The sequence below is a fragment of the Salmo trutta genome, unplaced genomic scaffold (assembly GCF_901001165.1).
Source record: "Salmo trutta unplaced genomic scaffold, fSalTru1.1, whole genome shotgun sequence".
Classification (NCBI taxonomy): Eukaryota; Metazoa; Chordata; class Actinopteri; order Salmoniformes; family Salmonidae; genus Salmo; species Salmo trutta.
The window spans coordinates 20,155-41,666 of NW_021823007.1; the positions used below are offsets into that span (position 1 = coordinate 20,155).

Consider the following 21,512-nt stretch of genomic DNA (forward strand, 5'->3'; position numbering starts at 1 on the left):
AAATAACACAGAGCGCGCTCCTGTCAACAAAAGACTAGAGCCCTTCAGAGTGACACGTACAAAGAACAGCACTACTTCTTCATTTCTCAAAAGAAAAACATTGACTAATTTCTAAAGACTGTTGACATCTAGTGGAAGCAATAGAAACTGCCATCTGGGCCCTAAATAATCAGGATTCCCATAGAAAACCATTGAAAAACACAATGACCTCAAATTCTTCTTTCCCTGGATGGATTGTCCTTGGGGTTTCGCCTGCCAAATCAGTTATGTTATACTCACAGACATTATTCTAACAGTTTTAGAAACTTCAGATTGTTTTCTATCCACATCTACCAATTATATGCATATCCTATCTTCTGGGCCTGAGTAGCAGGCAGTTTTCTTTGGGCACGCTTTTCATCCAGACATGAAAATACTGCCCCCTAGCCCGACGAACTTTTAAGGTGCTCCAAAGCTTTTACCTATCATTTTTTATTTAATTTCTTGTTTTCTTAGTGTAGTTTATTCTTTTTTTCAGTTTAGTGAAATTATTTCTCAATTTGCAATACGTTTGCCAATCGGTTGTGCAGCCAGACTTATTTGTCCGGGAGGACTAGCAAAAAACAGAGAAAAGGAAAGATCAAGCACACAGAGTAACACGCTGGTTGACTTGACAAAACAAGACAAACTGGCACAGACAGACAAACACAGGTATAAATACCCAGGGGGATAATGGGGAAGATGGGTGACACCTGGAGGGGGTGGAGACAAGCACAAGGACAGGTGAAATAGATCAGGGTGTGACAGTTTGCTCCTCATTACACTCTACAGACCAGCAAATATTCTTTACATCAATAAGATAGGAATCATGTCACGCCCTGGCCATAGAGAGGTTTTTTATTCTCTATGTTGGTTAGGCCAGGGTGTGACTTGGGTGGGCATTCTATGTTCCTTTTTCTGCTCCAGTTTCAACTGTTCTGCCTGCGGCTACGGAACCCTGACCTGTTCACCGGACGTGCTTGTTGCACCCTCGACAATTACTATGATTATTATTATTTGACCATGCTGGTCATTTACGAACATTTTAACATCTTGACCATGTTCTGTTATAATATCCACCCGGCACAGCCAGAAGAGGACTGGCCACCCCTCATAGCCTGGTTCCTCTCTAGGTTTCTTCCTAGGTTTTTGGCCTTTCTCAGGAGTTTTTCCTAGGGAGTTTTTCCCAGCCACCGTGCTTCTTTCACATGCATTGCTTGCTGTTTGGGGTTTTAGGCTGGGTTTCTGTACAGCACTTTGAGATTTCAGCTGATGTACGAAGGGCTATATAAATAAATTTGATTTGATTTGATTTGATTTGATTTTCTATGTTTCTATGTTTTGGCCAGGTATGGTTCTCAATCAGGGACAGCTGTCGATCGTAGTCTCTGATTGGGAACCATACTTAGGTAGCCCTTTTTCCCTCCTTGGGTTGTGGGAAGTTGACTTTGTTTAGGGCACATTAGCCTTTAGCTTCACGGTTGTTGGGTAGTGTTTATTGTTTTGTTCGGCGTCTGTTCCATTAAAATGAATATGAACGCTCACCACGCTGCACCTTGGTCCTCTCCTTTCAACCGCCGTTACAAAACCTATTCTATGACCTCTTATACACTATATTAGGCCCAGCCTTTGGAACTTTGGTTTTCCTAGACATGGCTACAATATTGTGATCACTACATCCTATGGATTTGGAAACTGCTTTAGAGCAGATTTCTGCAGCATTAGTAAAGATGTGATCAATACATGTTGATGATTTCATTCCTGTGCTGTTTGTAACTACCCTGGTAGGTAGACTGATAACCTGAACCAGGTTGCAGGCACTGGTTACAGTTTGAAGCTTTGTCTTGAGTGGGCAGCTTGATGAAAGCCAGTCAATTTTGAAATCACCAAAAAATTATACCTTTGTTGATATCACATACATGATCAAGCACTTCACACATGTTATCCAGATACTGACTGTTTGCACTTGGTGGTCTATAGCAGCTTCCTACCAGAAATGGCTTCAGGTGAGGCAGATGAACCTGTAGCGATATTACTTCAACAGAATTTAACATGAGATCCTCTCTAATCTTTACAGGAATGTGGTTCTGAATATAAACAGCCACACCTCCACCATTGGCATTTCTGTCTTTTCTGTAGATGTAATTAACTTGTATTGGTACCACTGTATCATCACAGGTATTATCTAAGTGAGTTTCAGAGACAAATGTCATCTGTTACTAGTAAATTATTGATTTCATGAACCTTGTTTCTTAAGCTACATATGTTAACGTGGGCTATTTTGAGTACTTTCTTCAGGGATGCTTCCTTGTTTTCATTGCTTTACTAGGAAGCTTAGAAGAAGTAGATATGCTCATGTTATTTATGTTAGTGCAGGGTGAGTTGCACACAGTGGACTTCCTGCTAGAGCATCACCGCCTCAGTGCTAACAGTATTACTATGGTTAATTGACACATGATTACAGCATACAATAGCTGTAGGATCAGCAGAGGTCTTCAGAGCAGTAAGAGGGACATAAATTAGATTACTTATATTGTGATATCCAGCACCCCTGGTGTAATGTACATTTGCTGAAGCATTATGACAACTCAGCGTTACAATGGTAGGGATTAACTGAGCTGGGCTTGGGTCACTGATAAGTCATTGTCTCAACGCAGCCTTATAATGCTGTGAACGGATCCAGGAACACAAATGATTTGGGTTGATCCCATCCTCCTTATAAAACCTGTTTTGTTTCCAGAAGGTATCGAAATTGTCAATAAAGTTAATCCCGCTGAGCTGCAATAATCACGTAGCCAGTTGTGAAGAGAAAGAATCCTGCTGAAGCGTTCAATGCCTCAATTCAGAGAAGGGCACAGGGCCAGATATGATGGGTCTTTTGTTAGTGTCTAGCAGCAAGTCAATCAGCTCTTTAAAATCCAGTTTCAACTGTTCAGAGCTGCCCTTCATAATGTCATTAAATCCCACATAGACTATGATAGAATCGATGTCCATGTCCTGGCCTATTACATTCAGGAGCAGCTCAGTAATGTAATTTACTCGAGCTCCCGGGTTAAGACACTGCAGTGTCAAGCAATACAGGGACTAACTGTCAGTAGTAGGTCAAAGAGTGACTGTCAGGAGTTATCAATATGTTAACATTTGCTTATTCACTTTCTTCAGTCAAAATCATTTAACTCTTCACTCACATTATCCCTCTTCATTCATCTCAAAGGTACAATGACATTTATATCTTAAAACATATCTCTGTTGATGTCATCTGTCCCTCTGAAGTGACATTGTATCTTAATAACATATCTCTGTTTATGTCATATTTACCCTCTAAAGTGACATTTTTCTTTCATATGAACCTTCGTTCAGTTTGTCCTCTTTCTCTCACCGTACCCGATGCAGGGTTTTGGGGATCCCTCGGGAGAGTACTGGGCAGGAAATGACATCATCCACCTGCTGACCAGCTCTCAAGAGTACAGTCTCCAGGTGCAGCTGAAGGATGCTGAGGGGAACGAAGCTTACTCCCACTACAATCACTTCTATATAGACGCAGAGAACAAAAACTACAGGTACCAGCATGCAATACACCCTTCCACAGTGGAGGCCAAGAGCTATCAGTCAAATCAAATCAATCAAATCACATTTTATTTGTCACATGCTTTGTAACCAACAGGTGTAGACTACTAGTGAAATGCTTACTCCTAACAATGCAGAGAGAAACACAAGGAATAAATACACAATGAGTAACGAATGATAACTTGGTTACATACACAGGGTGCCAATTCTGAGTCAATGGGCAGGGCTACGAGGTCATTGAGGTGGATACTGTATGTGAATATACTGTAGGTAAGGGTAAAGGATAGATAATAGACAGTAACAGCAGTATACTGTAGGTAGGGGTAAAGGATAGATAATAGACAGTAACAGCAGTATACTGTAGGTAGGGGTAAAGGATAGATAATAGACAGTAACAGCAGTATGCTGTAGGTAGGGGTAAAGGATAGATAATAGACAGTAACAGCAGTATACTGTAGGTAGGGGTAAAGGATAGATAATAGACAGTAACAGCAGTATACTGTAGGTAGGGGTAAAGGATAGATAATAGACAGTAACAGCAGTATACTGTAGGTAGGGGTAAAGGATAGATAATAGACAGGAACAGCAGTATACTGTAGGTAGGGGTAAAGGATAGATAATAGACAGTAACAGCAGTATACTGTAGGTAGGGGTAAAGGATAGATAATAGACAGTAACAGCAGTATACTGTAGGTAGGGGTAAAGGATAGATAATAGACAGTAACAGCAGTATACTGTAGGTAGGGGTAAAGGATAGATAATAGACAGTAACAGCAGTATACTGTAGGTAGGGGTAAAGGATAGATATTAGACAGTAACAGCAGTATACTGTAGGTAGGGGTACAGGATAGATAGACAGTAACAGCAGTATACTGTAGGTAGGGGTAAAGGATAGATAATAGACAGTCACAGCAGTATACTGTAGGTAGGGGTAAAGGATAGATAGACAGTAACAGCAGTATACTGTAGGTAGGGGTAAAGGATAGATAATAGACAGTAACAGCAGTATACTGTAGGTAGGGGTAAAGGATAGATAATAGACAGTAACAGCAGTATACTGTAGGTAGGGGTAAAGGATAGATAATAGACAGTAACAGCAGTATACTGTAGGTAGGGGTAAAGGATAGATAATAGACAGTAACAGCAGTATACTGTAGGTAGGGGTAAAGGATAGATAATAGACAGTAACAGCAGTATACTGTAGGTAGGGGTAAAGGATAGATAATAGACAGTAACAGCAGTATACTGTAGGTAGGGGTAAAGGATAGATAATAGACAGTCACAGCAGTATACTGTAGGTAGGGGTAAAGGATAGATAATAGACAGTAACAGCAGTATACTGTAGGTAGGGGTAAAGGATAGATAATAGACAGTAACAGCAGTATACTGTAGGTAGGGGTAAAGGATAGATAATAGACAGTAACAGCAGTATACTGTAGGTAGGGGTAAAGGATAGATAATAGACAGTAACAGCAGTATACTGTAGGTAGGGGTAAAGGATAGATAATAGACAGTCACAGCAGTATACTGTAGGTAGGGGTAAAGGATAGATAGACAGTAACAGCAGTATACTGTAGGTAGGGGTAAAGGATAGATAATAGACAGTAACAGCAGTATACTGTAGGTAGGGGTAAAGGATAGATAATAGACAGTAACAGCAGTATACTGTAGGTAGGGGTAAAGGATAGATAATAGACAGTAACAGCAGTATACTGTAGGTAGGGGTAAAGGATAGATAATAGACAGTAACAGCAGTATACTGTAGGTAGGGGTAAAGGATAGATAATAGACAGTCACAGCAGTATACTGTAGGTAGGGGTAAAGGATAGATAATAGACAGTAACAGCAGTATACTGTAGGTAGGGGTAAAGGATAGATAATAGACAGTAACAGCAGTATACTGTAGGTAGGGGTAAAGGATAGATAATAGACAGTAACAGCAGTATACTGTAGGTAGGGTTAAAGGATAGATAATAGACAGTAACAGCAGTATACTGTAGGTAGGGGTAAAGGATAGATAATAGACAGTAACAGCAGTATACTGTAGGTAGGGGTAAAGGATAGATAATAGACAGTAACAGCAGTATACTGTAGGTAGGGGTAAAGGATAGATAATAGACAGTAGCAGCAGTATACTGTAGGTAGGGGTAAAGGATAGATAATAGACAGTAGCAGCAGTATACTGTAGGTATGTATGTGATGAGTCAAATGTTACTGCAAAAAGGGTCATTGCAGGTAGTCTGGGTAGCTATTTGGTTAACTATTTAACTAGCTATTTAGCAGTCTTATGGCTTTGGGGGTAAAAACTTTTCAGGGTCCTTTTATAGAGGTCCAGGAACGGCAGGGAGCTAGGCCCTAATGACGTACTCTGCCGAACACACTACCTACTGTTGGACCTTGCGGTTGGAATAAGGGGTTCATAGGGAACGAAGTCCATATTTAATTTTTTTTTTTTTTTTTATCTTACATGTCAATCATAGTTAATAAACAGACATTTACAGTAAGTCAGATTTTATCAGATAATTTTATTTTATTGTATCTGATGGGTTTGACTTTGATTTATCATCACTGTTCCTATTAAAGCCCTATGGTGGTATCTCTCTCCACTACTAAAGCCCTATGGTGGTACCTCTCTCTCCACTACTAAAGCCCTATGGTGGTATCTCTCTCTCTCCACTACTATAGCCCTATGGTGGTACCTCTCTCTCCACTACTAAAGCCCTATGGTGGTACCTCTCTCTCCACTACTAAAGCCCTATGGTGGTATCTCTCTCTCTCCACTACTAAAGCCCTATGGTGGTACCTCTCTCTCTCCACTACTAAAGCCCTATGGTGGTATCTCTCTCTCCACTACTAAAGCCCTATGGTGGTACCTCTCTCTCCACTACTAAAGCCCTATGGTGGTACCTCTCTCTCCACTACTAAAGCCCTATGGTGGTATCTCTCTCTCTCCACTACTAAAGCCCTATGGTGGTACCTCTCTCTCCACTACTAAAGCCCTATGGTGGTATCTCTCTCTCCACTACTAAAGCCCTATGGTGGTATCTCTCTTTCTCCACTACTAAAGCCCTATGGTGGTATCTCTCTCTCCACTACTAAAGCCCTATGGTGGTATCTATCTCTCTCCACTACTAAAGCCCTATGGTGGTATCTCTCTCTCCACTACTAAAGCCCTATGGTGGTATCTCTCTCTCTCCACTACTAAAGCCCTATGGTGGTATCTCTCTCTCTTCACTACTAAAGCCCTATGGTGGTATCTCTCTCCACTACTAAAGCCCTATGGTGGTATCTCTCTCTCTCCACTACTAAAGCCCTATGGTGGTATCTCTCTCCACTACTAAAGCCCTATGGTGGTACCTCTCTCTCCACTACTAAAGCCCTATGGTGGTATCTCTCTCCACTACTAAAGCCCTATGGGGGTATCTCTCTCCAATACCATAGCCCTATGGTGGTCTCTCTCTCTCCACTAATAAAGCCCTATGGTGGTCTCTCTCTCCACTACTAAAGCCCTATGGTGGTACCTCTCTCTCTCCACTACTAAAGCCCTATGGTGGTACCTCTCTCCACTACTAAAGCCCTATGGTGGTACCTCTCTCTCTCCACTACTAAAGCCCTATGGTGGTATCTCTCTCTCTCCACTACTAAAGCCCTATGGTGGTATCTCTCTCCACTACTATAGCCCTATGGTGGTCTCTCTCTCTCTCCACTACTAAAGCCCTATGGTGGTACCTCTCTCTCCACTACTAAAGCCCTATGGTGGTACCTCTCTCTCTCCACTACTAAAGCCCTATGGTGGTACCTCTCTCTCTCCACTACTAAAGCCCTATGGTGGTACCTCTCTCTCTCCACTACTAAAGCCCTATGGTGGTATCTCTCTCCACTACTAAAGCCCTATGGTGGTCTCTCTCTCCACTACTAAAGCCCTATGGTGGTCTCTCTCTCTCCACTACTAAAGCCCTATGGTGGTACCTCTCTCTCTCCACTACTAAAGCCCTATGGTGGTACCTCTCTCTCTCCACTACTAAAGCCCTATGGTGGTATCTCTCTCCACTACTAAAGCCCTATGGTGGTACCTCTCTCTCCACTACTAAAGCCCTATGGTGGTACCTCTCTCTCCACTACTAAAGCCCTATGGTGGTATCTCTCTCTCTCTCTCCACTACTAAAGCCCTATGGTGGTATCTCTCTCTCTCCACTACTAAAGCCCTATGGTGGTATATCTCTCCACTACTAAAGCCCTATGGTTGTATATCTCTCCACTACTAAAGCCCTATGGTGGTATATCTCTCCACTACTAAAGCCCTATGGTGGTATATCTCTCCACTACTAAAGCCCTATGGTGGTATCTCTCTCCACTACTAAAGCCCTATGGTGGTATCTCTCTCTCTCCACTACTAAAGCCCTATGGTGGTATATCTCTCCACTACTAAAGCCCTATGGTGGTATCTCTCTCTCTCCACTACTAAAGCCCTATGGTGGTACCTCTCTCTCCACTACTAAAGCCCTATGGTGGTATCTCTCTCTCTCCACTACTAAAGCCCTATGGTGGCACCTCTCTCTCCACTACTAAAGCCCTATGGTGGTATATCTCTCCACTACTAAAGCCTAACCTGAGATCACTAACGGATTGTTTCAACTCAGAAGTGCCTGAAAAGAGAGGAATGTGATTGACAGGTGCAGATCCATTAACAGTTCAGTTTGATGAAGTGTTTGAAAAATGGCCGGAGGTGTTTGACAACGTGATATTATTTGTGGTGAAACGAAACGCTCGTTAGTGTAGAGGTTTGTGTAGCACCCGTAAGTAATTAAGTTAACTTTACATTTTAGTTCCAGGATCATCCTTAATTAACCTAAAATCCTAACTTTGTCCGTTAAGCCGGTGCAAAATGGATCTGTTTCTAGGAGCTATATTCATCCCAATCTGAATGGTACTGGTGTCGGGGAGCTGTCAGCCCTGTTGCCAACTACTGCTGAGCAGCGCTCCATCTCACCTCGCTGATTATGTGCTAGGTTCATTATCATGCTGAGAACATCTGGTTCTCCTCCTCAGGGTTGGGTTTACGTAGGGATCACCCCAGCCAGAGGCCTGTTGTGCTAGGCTTCTGCCCAGCCGAATGCAGGTCCGCACTCGGCCAAGGCATCTCCTTCTCGAGCTTTCTCTGGCCAATGCAACCTCTTCTCCATACAACAAAACCCTTATCCAGCCTTTTTAGGCCAATGCAACCCCTTCTCTGGATCAGTCGGGTCACCCAATTACTCTGCGATTTCTTTCATCCATCCAACCAAGGACGGCATTCGACCCTTTCCCTAGTGTTCCCAGGCCAAGGAAGCATCTTCTCCAGGGCCAAACACCTCCATAGCCAGCCCCCTCTTCCATCGGTCCCTGTAGCTAAGGCAGTCTCATATCCATAGCCAGCCCCTCTCCCATCTGTCCCTGTAACTAAGGCAGTCTCATATCCATAGCCAGCCCCTCTCCCATCTGTCCCTGTAACTAAGGCAGTCTCATATCCATAGCCAGCCCCCTCTCCCATCTGTCCCTGTAGCTAAGGCAGCCTCATATCAATAGCCAGCCCCCTCTCCCATCTGTCCCTGTAGCTAAGGCAGCCTCATATCAATAGCCAGCCCCCTCTCCCATCTGTCCCTGTAGCTAAGGCAGTCTCAGACCCATAGCCAGCCCCCTCTCCCATCTGTCCCTGTAGCTAAGGCAGTCTCATATCCATAGCCTGCCCCTTCTCCCATCTGTCCCTGTAGCTAAGGCAGTCAGACCCATAGCCAGCCCCCTCTCCTATCTGTCCCTGTAACTAAGACAGTTTCATATCCATAGCCAGCCCCCTCTCCCATCTGTCCCTGTAGCTAAGGCAGTCAGACCCATAGCCAGCCCCCTCTCCCATCTGTCCCCATAGGTAAGGCAGTCTCATATCCATAGCCAGCCCCCTCTCCCATCTGTCCCTGTAGCTAAGGCAGTCAGACCCATAGCCAGCCCCCTCTCCCATCTGTCCCCATAGGTAAGGCAGTCTCATATCCATATCCAGCCCCCTCTCCCATCTGTCCTGTAGCTAAGGCAGTTCATTCTCTCTAGGACTTCCTTATTGCCAAATAAATCCCTTTTGTAGCCAATGTAACCATTATTGATCAATCCCTTTAGCCAGAACAGTTCAAACCCTAAACCCCATCTTTAAATCACTTCCTTAGCTAGCTAAACCAGGTCACCCTCCCATTCTTCCACTGCCCACACCCAATCCTCCTCTCCTAGTCTTCCCCCCAGCCAGAGCTTCCCTTCCTGCCAACATCACCACAACATCTTCAGCAACATCTCCCCCCTGCACCAAAACGCCAACGCCTGAGAAGAGGTAGAAGGAGTCGTGCCCTAGTCAGACTCAGGTGAAGTGCATACCATCCACCGCTTCCGACTATATTACTCATTAAAGTTCAGTCCCTGGACAATATGATGCAGATGATGCAGATGCTAAACTACAGGACTGTTTTGCTATCACAGACTGGAATATGTTCCGGTATTCAATCGATGGAATTGAGGAGTTTCCCACATCAGACACTGGCTTCATCAGTAAGTGCATCGATGATGTCGTCCCCACAGTGACTGTAGGTACATACTCCAACCAGAAACCATGGATTACAGGAAACATCCACACTGAGCTAAATGGTAGAGCTGCCGGTTTCAAGGAGCGGGATTCTAACCCAGACACTTATAAGAAATTCTGCTATGCCCTCCGACGAACCGTCAAACAGGCAAAGCGTCAATACAGGACTAAGATTGAATCCTACGATGATCCTTAACATGGGGGCTCCTCAGGGGTGCATGCTTAGTCCCCTCCTGTACTCCCTGTTCACCTACGACTGCATGGCCAAGTACGACTCCATCATTAAGTTGGGCGTACAGGAGGGGACTAAGCACGCACCCCTGAGGGGCCCCCGTGTGGAGGATCAGCATGGCAGATGATAGAGGCGTCACTACAGACCCAGGTTCGATCCCGGGCTGTATCACAACCGCAATGATCGGGAAGTCCCATAGGGCGGCGCACAATTGGCCCAGAGTTAGGGGAGGGTTTGGTAGCGGAGGCTTTACAAGTAGGCCATCATTGTCAATAAACATTTGTTCTTAACTGACTTGCTTAGTTAAATAAAGGTTAAATTAAAAAAAATGTAAAGTTCACCAACGACACATGCCTGATAACCGACAACGATGAGACAGTCTATAGTGTGGAGTTCAGAGACCTGGCAGTGTGGTGCCATGACAACAACCTCTCCCTCAACGTGATCAAGACAAAGGAGATGATTGTGGACTACAGGAAAAAGAGGACCGAGCACGCTCCATTCTCATCGACGGGGCTGCAGTGGAGCAGGTTGAGAGCTTCAAGTTCCTTGGTGTCCACATCAACAAACTATCATGGTCCAAACACACCAAGACAGTCGTGAAGAGGGCACGGCAATGCCTTTTCCCCCTCAGGAGACTGAAAAGATTTAGGATGGCTCATAAGATCCCCAAAAGGTTCTACAGCTGCATCATCGAGAGCATCCTGACTGGTTCTATCACTGCCTGGTATGGCAACTGCTCGGCCTCCAACCGCAAGGCACTACAGATGGTAGTGCGTACGGCCCAATACATCGCTCGGACCAAACCTCCTGCCGTCCAGGACCTCTACACCAGGCGGTGTCAGAGGAAGGTCCTAAAAATTGTCAAGGACTCCAGCCACCCTAGTCATAGACTGTTCTCTTTGCTACCACACGGCAAGCGTTACTGGAGTGCCAAGTCTAGGTCCAAAAGGCTTCTAAACAGCTTCTACCCCCAAGCCATAAGACTGCTGAACAGTTAATCAAATGGCTACCCAGATTATTGGCATTTTTACACTGCTGCTACTCTCTGTTTATTATCTTTGCTTAGTCCATTTACCCCTACCTACATGTAAATATGTAACTTGTTTCAAGAAACTAGGCGTATGTCGCGTGTCACTACTTCACAAGACAGCCATTTGAAGATAAACTTTAGTTTTTTTCAAAATGCGTTTTTTTTGGGCAGAAATGCATTCTCATGGAACATGAGAACTTTCATGTGCTTTAATAACAAACATGTGTGCCATCTGTAAATACGAATAAAATTGTTAAATTACAAGCCTAGTTTGTTTATCCACAGAAAAATAGGAAGAACCTTCCCGCAAGCCATGATTGGCTGAGATATTGGTTGGGCATGCTGAGAAATGAGTTTGGATTGGTCTGCCATGTAGCGCGCTTCTGTCTACATAACATGAACTGGTCAGTATGTGTAGGTAATCCTGTCTAACGCAGCTTTTTTATAAAGATATTACGTAGTAGAAGTGTTCCTCTCCACTTCCTGGAGTACCGAGTTTTGAAATGAGTGCAATGCCCAGTGGAATTAACTAAGCAGATGGAGAAAATTCTGGCGTTTTGATTGCAAATATGCAGAGGGAGTCAAAAAGAGAACACACAGAAGGCTATTGTTTAATATAACACCTTTTTCCGGATTACATCTTCATACAATCATGGCACCCGTGAAGTCTATTTATTAAGAGAATCTTATGTGTGAGAGGGATTGTGTCTGTGTATGCCTGTGTGTGTTAGTGACTCTCTCTCTCTCTCTCTCTCTCATTCTCTCTGTCTCTCTGTCTCTCTCTCTCTCTCTCTCTCTCATTCTCTCTGTCTCTCTGTCTCTGTGCTAGAGAGAGAGAGAGCAAGAGAGATAAAAAGATGTTAAGATATCAAAGTGTTGCTCTCCACTTTCTGGAGGACAGGGTTTTGAAATCAGTGGAAGGCCCGGTGGAGTTAGAGTATGATAGTTTAGGAAATGGGGAAAATTCTTTGATTTCTTTGATTGCAAATATGCCAAGGGAGTTGAAAAGATAACACACAGAAGGCTGTTTGAAAAACCTGTCTACGGATTATATCTTCAAACTAAGTGCAGCCATGGCATCCGTGACTGAGAGGGAGAAGCGTCCATCCATGTAAATGTGTAATATACTGTCATGACTGTCCTGATCAGGTCAGGGTACAGGAGACCACCACCCTACAGATTATCTCCCAAACCCCCAACAGAGGAGGAGAGATCTAGGGGTCTGAAGATGTGAGGGTTTTATGACACCTCACGCCCATAATAAACCTTAGGCCAAAGAGAAAATTCCTTTGTCCTCACAATGGAGAACTGGCCTCAGAACATTAAACATGCAATAAAGGGACTTTGGAACAATGGTTTCCGTCAGCCACAATGGTGGTCATGACGAGAGGTGGCATATGAAAATGTATGTAACTTTTGTATTGTTATTAAAGGTTAAGAGATGACGTTATTATGAAAACATTGTACCTTTAAGAATTTTCCCAGTATATGCCTGATGTTTATACATTGTACGTTGTTTGGAAAATATCCAAATCAAAGAGAATGTTTTGTTAAGGAAGAAATGTGAAGTTAGTGTCTAAAATTGGATTTTAGTCAAATCTAGGCCATGCCCCTTAACTTGGTCCGCCCAGAGAATTGCCCTAAAGGCGGTTACGCCCACTTCTGACCCGAGGGTATAAGACAGGAGAGTGAAGAATTAACATGTGAGACTAATTGACCCCAAGCTGCAGCGAATGTCTAACAAAGTCAACGAACCCCAAAACGAAACACAAGGTTGAAGACAAAGAAATATTTTTCTACACGAGCTACGGACGAGTAGCTGTGTCTAAGCGGGTGAATTCAAGCCGAACCACCCAGTCTCCACTCTCCATCAAATCGTGGTATCTTCACCGTTCGAGTCCGACGCTGTGAGCTCTGAGCTACAGAGCTGTCTGTCCTCAGAAGACCGCGAGGGATCAGACCACTAAGCCAAGAAGGACACTGACATCGTGAGGACAACCAGAGAGTTGCGCCGGAGAAGTGCGTCATTGAGAAGCCTAAACGACCCACGCGGAGCTTCCCACCTGAGACCTCCAACACATAATTACATCATTATATTCTGACCCATAAGAGCGGCAGTTCGGGGCAAGGCTAGGTTTAAATAAGCATAGCTGACAGATGAACCCAAATGTATATTTCTTTCGTGTACTTTCTCTTTTTCTCTCTCTTTTAAATCCCCATTTTGGGTAACACGTGCCATAGTGTGTTGGCCCGTTATACTAAGTCCTAATCAATAGCTAGACTGTGTTTTGTGTATGTGTATTTTTATCATCATTTTAGCTTGCTAGTAAATAAATAATCAACTAAGATTGGTGTGGTAAACTCATTGGTGTAGCCCGGGTTCGTGCAGATTCCCGGATTATGCGACGTTCAGACATGAGACAAGAGGTTGATTAATTTAGCGACTGTTGTAAAATCGATATTCTGATATCCTTTGAGTTAATTTGGGAAATAGAAACTCAATCAAAATAATATTCCCATGGTGCCCCAGGTTAATGAGTTAATAATTGCTTGATTCATTGCTTAATTCATTTAATCACGCAATTATAAACCGTTAATCATTCGATGAGCAACAGTCGTCACATTAACTAATACAACGTCATGACAATAGTCTAGCTAGCTACATTTTCAGATATTACATGTTTCTAATTTAGTCAAAGTCGTTTTCATTTCAAATTAAAGCGTACTGTTAGCTAGCTAGCTAAGTGTACTGTTATCTATCTAGCTAACGTTAACAGGTTGGCTCGCTAGCTAACGTTAAGTGTGTGATCTGTGTATTATTCGTATCTCAGAGCAATTTGCTTTGCTAGTTATAGCCTAATGTTAGCTAGCATTGAACCTGGTTGGTTAGCTACCTGCAGATTCATGCAGGGTAGTAACGTTATGAGTTGGGATTATGGTTCATTGTTTAGCTAGCTAGCTACATGTCTAAATAAAAGACTCCACTATGTAAGTAACCATTTCAATGGAATGTTCATGATGTCACTGCGTCAACTGTTGATAGACGTTGCTGGTAAATTTGCTCTGGCGATCTACTCCGATTTCAGAGCACTCTTGTCTGAGTGTGCCAGAGCGCAGAATAATGAATTTAAGAACGCTCAATACCCGTTGAATATGGCCGGTGTCAGTAAACGTTCGCAAAAAAGCGTAATTCAATTGTTGCCGGCAGCAGTTAGAGTCACCAACGCTCTGCATAACATGAAAACTGCCTAACCAGCTCTGCTAGGGCCAGTAAAATGGTCAGAGTGAGCTGTTCTCTCTTTTGTGTCTGAAAGTAGCTAGCAAGCTAGCCAACGTTAGCCAGTTAGCTTGGATACTTGACGGCTGTTGTTAGGTCAGAACGCTCGGATCAACCCTAGTCCTCAGCCAGAGTTGTGAACACTCCAAGAGCGTAATGTTCTGAATTTACGAACGGACAATCGGACCACGCTCTGAGTTTACGAATGCCCAGAGCACACTCTGAGCTCACTCTGCCACTCCAGATTCAATTTACGAACACACACGTAGTATTAACCATTCTTTAGTCTAGAAATCTTTGGTTGTTTAGGCCTCACATGTGAATGGGGCTAAGGCTTAATTAAGAATGTAAATGATGCTGAATGGGTTCATCAACTTTCAAAACAGAATTACTTTCCCATTGTCCCTCAGTACGATATACCATTTTCTGGCTATGAGTCTCTACTTTTATTCAATGTAAAAAAACTATTTCAAATTTTGTTACATAAGACCAAATCGAGCCGGTTGGCCACATATTACCTCAATTACCTAAACTGTATCCTCACCCATTGACTCTGTACCGTAACACCCTGTATATAGCCTCCACATTGACTCTGTACCGGTACCCCCTGTATATAGCCTCCACATTGACTCTGTACCGTAACACCCTGTATATAGCCTCCACATTGACTCTGTACCGTAATACCCTGTATATAGCCTCCACATTGACTCTGTACCAGTACCCCCTGTATATAGCCTCCACATTGACTCTGTACCGTAACACCCTGTATATAGCCTCCACATTGACTCTGTACTGGTACCCCCTGTATATAGCCTCCACATTGACTCTGTACCGGTACCCCCTGTATATAGCCTCCACATTGACTCTGTACCGGTACACCCTGTATATAGCCTCCACATTGACTCTGTACCGGTACCCCCTGTATATAGCCTCCACATTGACTCTGTACTGGTACCCCCTGTATATAGCCTCCACATTGACTCTGTACCGGTACCCACTGTATGTAATCTCGTTATTGTAATTTTTTTTTTACTTAAGTTTATTTAGTAAATCTTTTCTTAAATGACATTTTTCTTAAAACTGCATTGTTGGTTAATCTCATATTGTTGAATTAATATGGCCTCACCTAAATTCCATTCTGATGGGAATCTGCTACAGACCACCAAGTGCTAACAGTCAATATCTGGATAATATGGTTGAAATGCTTGACAAATCATTTTTCTGTGTGACCTAAATATTGACTGTCTTTCATCAAGCTGCCCAAGAAAAAGAAAAAGCTTCAAACTGTAACCAGTGCCTGCAACCTGGTTCAGGTTATCAGTCAACCTACCAGGGTAGTTACAAACAGCACAGGAATTAAATCATCAACATGTATTGATCACATCTTTACTAATGCTGCAGAAATGTGCTTTAAAGTGGTATCCAGATTCATAGGATTTAGTGATCACAATATAATAGCCATATCTAGGAAAACCAAAGTTCCAAAGGCTGGGCCTAGTATAGTGTGTAAGAGGTTATACAAGAAGTTTTGTAGTGATTCACATGTTAATTAATATTTGCTGGTCTGTGGTGAGTAATGAGGAGCAACCAGACACCACACTTGTGAAATTGCTTATTCCAGTTACTAATAAGCATGGACCCATTAAGAAAATAACTAAAAACTGTTGAATCCCCTTGGATTGATGAGGAATTGAAATAATTGTTTGGTTGAGAGTGATGAGGCAAAAGGTATGCCAAATAAGTCTGGCAGGCCAATCAATTAGCAAACGTACTGCAAATTAACAATGACAGTAAAAAGCTTTGGAACACCAAAAAGGTGAACTTGGCGCCATCATTTATTGAATCAGATGGCTCCTTTATCACAAAACCAACTGATATTACAAACTACTTTAATGATTGTTTTCATTGGCAAGATGACCAAACTAAGGCATGACAGGCCAGCAACAAATGCTGACACTACACACCCAAGTACATCTGACCAAATTATAAAAGATAATAATTTGAATTCTGTAAAGTTAGGTAAAAACAATATTGTTGTCTATCAACAATGACAAGCCACCGGGGTCTGACAACTTGGATGGAAAATTACTGAGTGTAATAACCGAGATTATTGCCACTCCTATTTGCCATATATTCAACATAAACCTACAGGAAAGTGTGAGCCCTCAGGCCTGGAGGGAAGCTAAATTCATTCTGTTACCTAAGATTAGCAAAGCCTTTACTGGCTCAAACAGCTGACCAATCATCTTGTTACCAACCCTTAGTAAACCTTTTTCGAAGAAAAAAAAAATTGTTTGACAAAATACAATGAATAAAGAAATTAACAACATATTTTCAGTACTCTTATAGGGAAAGGTTTTCAACATGTTTGGCACTTACAGAAATGATTGATGATTGGCTGAGAGAAATTGATAATAAAAAGATTGTGGGAGCTGTTTTGTTTGACCTTATCGATCATAATCGGCTTATGGAAAAAAATGTATGTGTTATGGATTTACACCCCCTGCTATATTGTGGATAAAGAGTTTACCTGTCTAACAGAACACAGAGGGTGTTCTTTAATGGAAGCCTCTCCAACATAATCCAGGTAGAATCAGGAATTCCTCAGGGCAGATGTCTAGGCTCCTTAATTAAAAAAATGTTTTTACTAACCACATGCTACTGTCTCTGAGTAAAGCCAGTGTGTCTATGTATGTCGATGACTCAACACTATACTTGTCAGCAACTACAGCAACTGAAATAACTGCAACACGTAACGAAGAGCTGCAGTCAGTTTCAGGTGGAAATAAATAAGTTAGTCCTGAATATTTAGAAATAAATAAAAGCACAGTATTTGGGAATAATCATTCACTAAATCCTAAACCTCAACTAAATATTGTAATGAATAAAGTGGAAATTGAGCAGGTTGAGGTGACTAAACTGCTTGGTGTAACCCTGGATTGTAAACTGTCATGGTCAAAACATATTGTTGCAACAGTAGCTGAGATGGGGAGAAGTCTGTCCATAATAAAGCACTGCTCTACCTTCTTACCAACACTATCAACAAGGCAGGTCCTACAGGCCCTAGTTTCTACCTTCTTAACAACACTATCAACAAGGCAGGTCCTACAGGCCCTAGTTTCTACCTTCTTAACAGCACTATCAACAAGGCAGGTCCTACAGGCCCTAGTTTCTACCTTCTTAACAGCACTATCAACAAGGCAGGTCCTACAGGCCCAAGTTTTGTCGCCCCTGGACTACTGTTCAGTTGTGTGGTCAGGAGCCACAAAGAGGGACTTAGGAAAATTACAATTGGCTCAGAACAGGATGGCACGGCTGGTCCTTAAACGTACAGGGAAAACTAACATTAATAATATTCATGTAAATCTCTCATGGCTCAAAGTGGAGTAGAGATTGACTTCATCACTACTTGAGTTTGTGAGAAGTATTTACTTGTTGAAAGCACCGAGGTGTCTGTTTAAACTACTAGCACTAAGCTCAGACACCCATCCATACCCCACAAGACATGCCACCAGAGGTCTCTTCACAGTCCCCAAGTCTAGAACAGACTATGAAAGGCGCACAGTACTACATAGAGCCATGACTACATTGAACTCCACATCAAGTAACTCATTAGCGCAGTAAAATCCTCCCAATCCCAGTCTCCATGGCCAGCATTTTCAGAAGTATGATTGTTAAAGACAGTGTATTTGTGTTGATTGTTCTGTTCCGTTCCCTCTCCCAGTCTCCATGCCCAGGGGTTCAGTGGTACTGCTGGCCGCACCAGTAGCCTGACTCACCCTGGGACCCAGTTCAGCACCAAGGACCGAGACAACGACCGCTGCTCCTGCAAGTGTGCCCAGATGGCATCTGGAGGTAAAGGCTCTGAGGCCCTCTTTTTCTTCTTCTTTCATTAAACAGCTGTTTTACGCTAGTCAAGTACGTGCCAGATAAAGAATGTCATGACAGGCCTGATGGAAACAGAACATTTGTCGGTAAACAATTCAAATGTCGACGAAACACATTTTTTACCTTTTATTTAACTAGGAAAGTCAGTAAGAACAAATTCTTATTTTCAATGACGGCCGAGGAACAGTGGTTTAACTGCCTTGTTCAGGGGCAGAATGACAGATTAGTACCTTGTCAGCTCAGGGATTCAATCTTGCAACCTTTCGGTGACTAGTCCAACGCTCTAACCTCTAGGCTACCCTGCTGCCCCACTAGGCTACCCTTACCGCCCCGTACCCCTACCGCCCCAGGCTACCCCTGCCGCCCCACTAGGTTACCCTGCCGCCCCACTAGGCTACCCCTGCCGCCCCACTAGGCTACCCCTGCCGCCCCACTAGGCTACCCCTGCCGCCCCACTAGGTTACCCCTGCCGCCCCACTAGGCTACCCCTGCCGCCCCACTAGGTTACCCCTGCCTCCCCACTAGGTTACCCCTGCCGCCCCAGGCTACCCCTGCCGCCCCAGGCTACCCCTGCCACCCCAGGCTACCCCTGCCACCCCAGGGTAGCCTAGTGCTTGACAAGGTGTTAATATTTTTTGTTTGTTGGTAAAATGAATTAAGCGAGAAATGTCGGTTGAAACGCTTTTATGTGGAAATATTGATATAATATCCGTCATATGGAAGTAAACATGGAATCACGTGATGGCGTGTCGTGTTGTCCTCCAACTCAGGAAAAACAGTTTGTTAGGCTACAGACGAAATGAACGATGATGAACATAACAGACACGTTGACGAGCTTAATGCTCCTTTATAGTAAATATCCAGGGTCTTATTCAGCTGACATGATGATCGATGCTTGGCTGCTGTTTGACAAATCTTTAATTTTTAATGTCGTCATGGAGGCTGCCAGCTGTTGGTTAGAGTGTACATGCCAATACAAGAGGGGGCACACACAATTGTTTTTGTGAGAAAACTATCAGTGAAGTTGAAAATGCGATGGAAACTCGTTTAACAATGTATTTTTCATGCGGTTCTTTGGAATTTGGTATTTTCATGTGCACTACGCCATCACACACAGCCGGTAGTTCCCTTCTACTACTTCATACCAATTGTTATATATAAACTTTTTACTGGTCTGACTATCTTTTTCATCCTTTTGTTTTGTTCCTCTTGTAAAGTTGAACATAAACATGAAATGACTAAGTATGACCTTTGACCGCACAACCTTCTTTTTCCTCTTTGGTCCCTTCTCTCTCTTCCTAACCTCTGACCTGTGACCTGTCCTCTCTCTGTCTCTCTCTCTTCCTAACCTCTGACCTGTGACCTCTCCTCTCTCTCTCTCTCTCTCTCTCTTCCTAACCTCTGACCCGTGACCTCTCCTCTCTCTCTCTCTCTCTTCCTAACCTCTAACCCTTGACCTCTCTATTCCTGACCTCAGACTTGTGACCTCTCCTCTCTCTCTCTCTCTTCCTAACCTGTGACCTCTACTCTCTCTCTCTCTTCCTAACCTGTGACCTCTACTCTCTCTCTCTCTTCCTAACCTCTGACCTGTGACCTCTCCTCTCTCTATCTCTCTTCCTGACCTCAGACCCGTGATCTCTCCTCTCTCTCTCTCTCTCTCTCTCTCTCTCTCTCTCTCTTCCTGACCCCTAAACCTTGACCTCTCCTCTCTCTCTCTCTTCCTGACCTGTGACCTCTCCTCTCTCTTCCTAACCTCTCTCTCTCTTCCTGACCTGTGACCTGTGACCTCTCCCCTCTCCACTAGGTTGGTGGTTTGAGGCGTGTGGTCCCTCTCCTCTCTCTCTCTCTTCCTGACCCTTGACCTCTCCCCTCTCCACTAGGTTGGTGGTTTGAGGCGTGTGGTCCCTCTGCCATCTCTCTCTCTCTTCCTGACCCTTGACCTCTCCCCTCTCCACTAGGTTGGTGGTTCGAGGCGTGTGGTCCCTCCAACCTGAACGGTATCTACTACGCTGGCGTCTCTAACGTGGTCCGTTACAACGGCATCAAGTGGTACTACTGGAAGGGCACCAGCCTCATGGCTACCGTGACGACCATGATGGTTCGACCCGCAGTCTTCTGAGGCACAACGGCGGCGATTGCCGATGACGTCAGCGGGAAGCGACAGATGACATCACCCTGACTGATATGAGCGTTTCTCGAATAATGATATTTGACAGAGATGTGGAAGATGATACTTGAGTGGAGATTTTTTTAGACGTTTTTTAATTGACTGTATTTGAAAATAACAGATCATTTATTTTCTGAAATGTGTTCCGTTTTTAGAAATGTTTTCCGCTGAAATGGCACTTAGGCTTACGCCGTAAATGTGTGTTTTATAATGTGATTGTACATATATTGTGGACGCATAATGGTATATTATGGCTTACTGCTACTCCCCATTGACTTTCGTTGTTCATAAAACTTTAAAAGTAATTCTTCCTAACTGTTTCCCGCTATGCCACTCAGAGATGCTTGTAAAAAAACTTTTTTTTAAAGGAGAGAATTATCCTCATAAAAATGCATGATAAATAAACACAGGCAAGCATATTTACTTTCCAAACTGTATATTTGTGATAAAAGGATAAAAGTGAAAAAAGAACAATAAATGCAGTGGTCTTTGGCTCCATCTACTCCAACTAAGTCACCGTCTCCAGGGCTTTAACATGGAGCACCAGGACCTCTGATCAGGGTACTACAGAGGTCAGAACAGACCCCTTCTCTCTCCTCTCCACCTATCCTCTTCTCTCTCCTCCCCTCCTCCCTACTCTCCTCCCCTCCTCTCCTCTCTTCTCTCCTCTCCTTCCCTCCTCTCCTCTCTCCTCCCCTCCTCTCTCCTCCCCTCCTTTCTCATCTCCTTCTC

The 21,512-nt window shown here is 43.6% G+C and overlaps 1 protein-coding gene across 1 annotated transcript in view; it reads left to right on the plus strand.

Annotated features, from left to right (window-relative positions):
• LOC115188038 (angiopoietin-2) overlaps nucleotides 1-21,278 on the plus strand; it is a 41,418-nt gene extending 20,140 nt beyond the window's left edge. The window contains exons 4-6 of the mRNA XM_029747073.1: nucleotides 3,412-3,578; nucleotides 18,450-18,580; nucleotides 20,572-21,278. Of these exons, the coding sequence (XP_029602933.1) occupies nucleotides 3,412-3,578; nucleotides 18,450-18,580; nucleotides 20,572-20,732 (459 nt within the window). The 3' untranslated portion in view covers nucleotides 20,733-21,278. The remainder of the gene's footprint in view (nucleotides 1-3,411; nucleotides 3,579-18,449; nucleotides 18,581-20,571) is intronic.
• The last annotated feature ends 234 nt before the right edge of the window (nucleotides 21,279-21,512 follow it).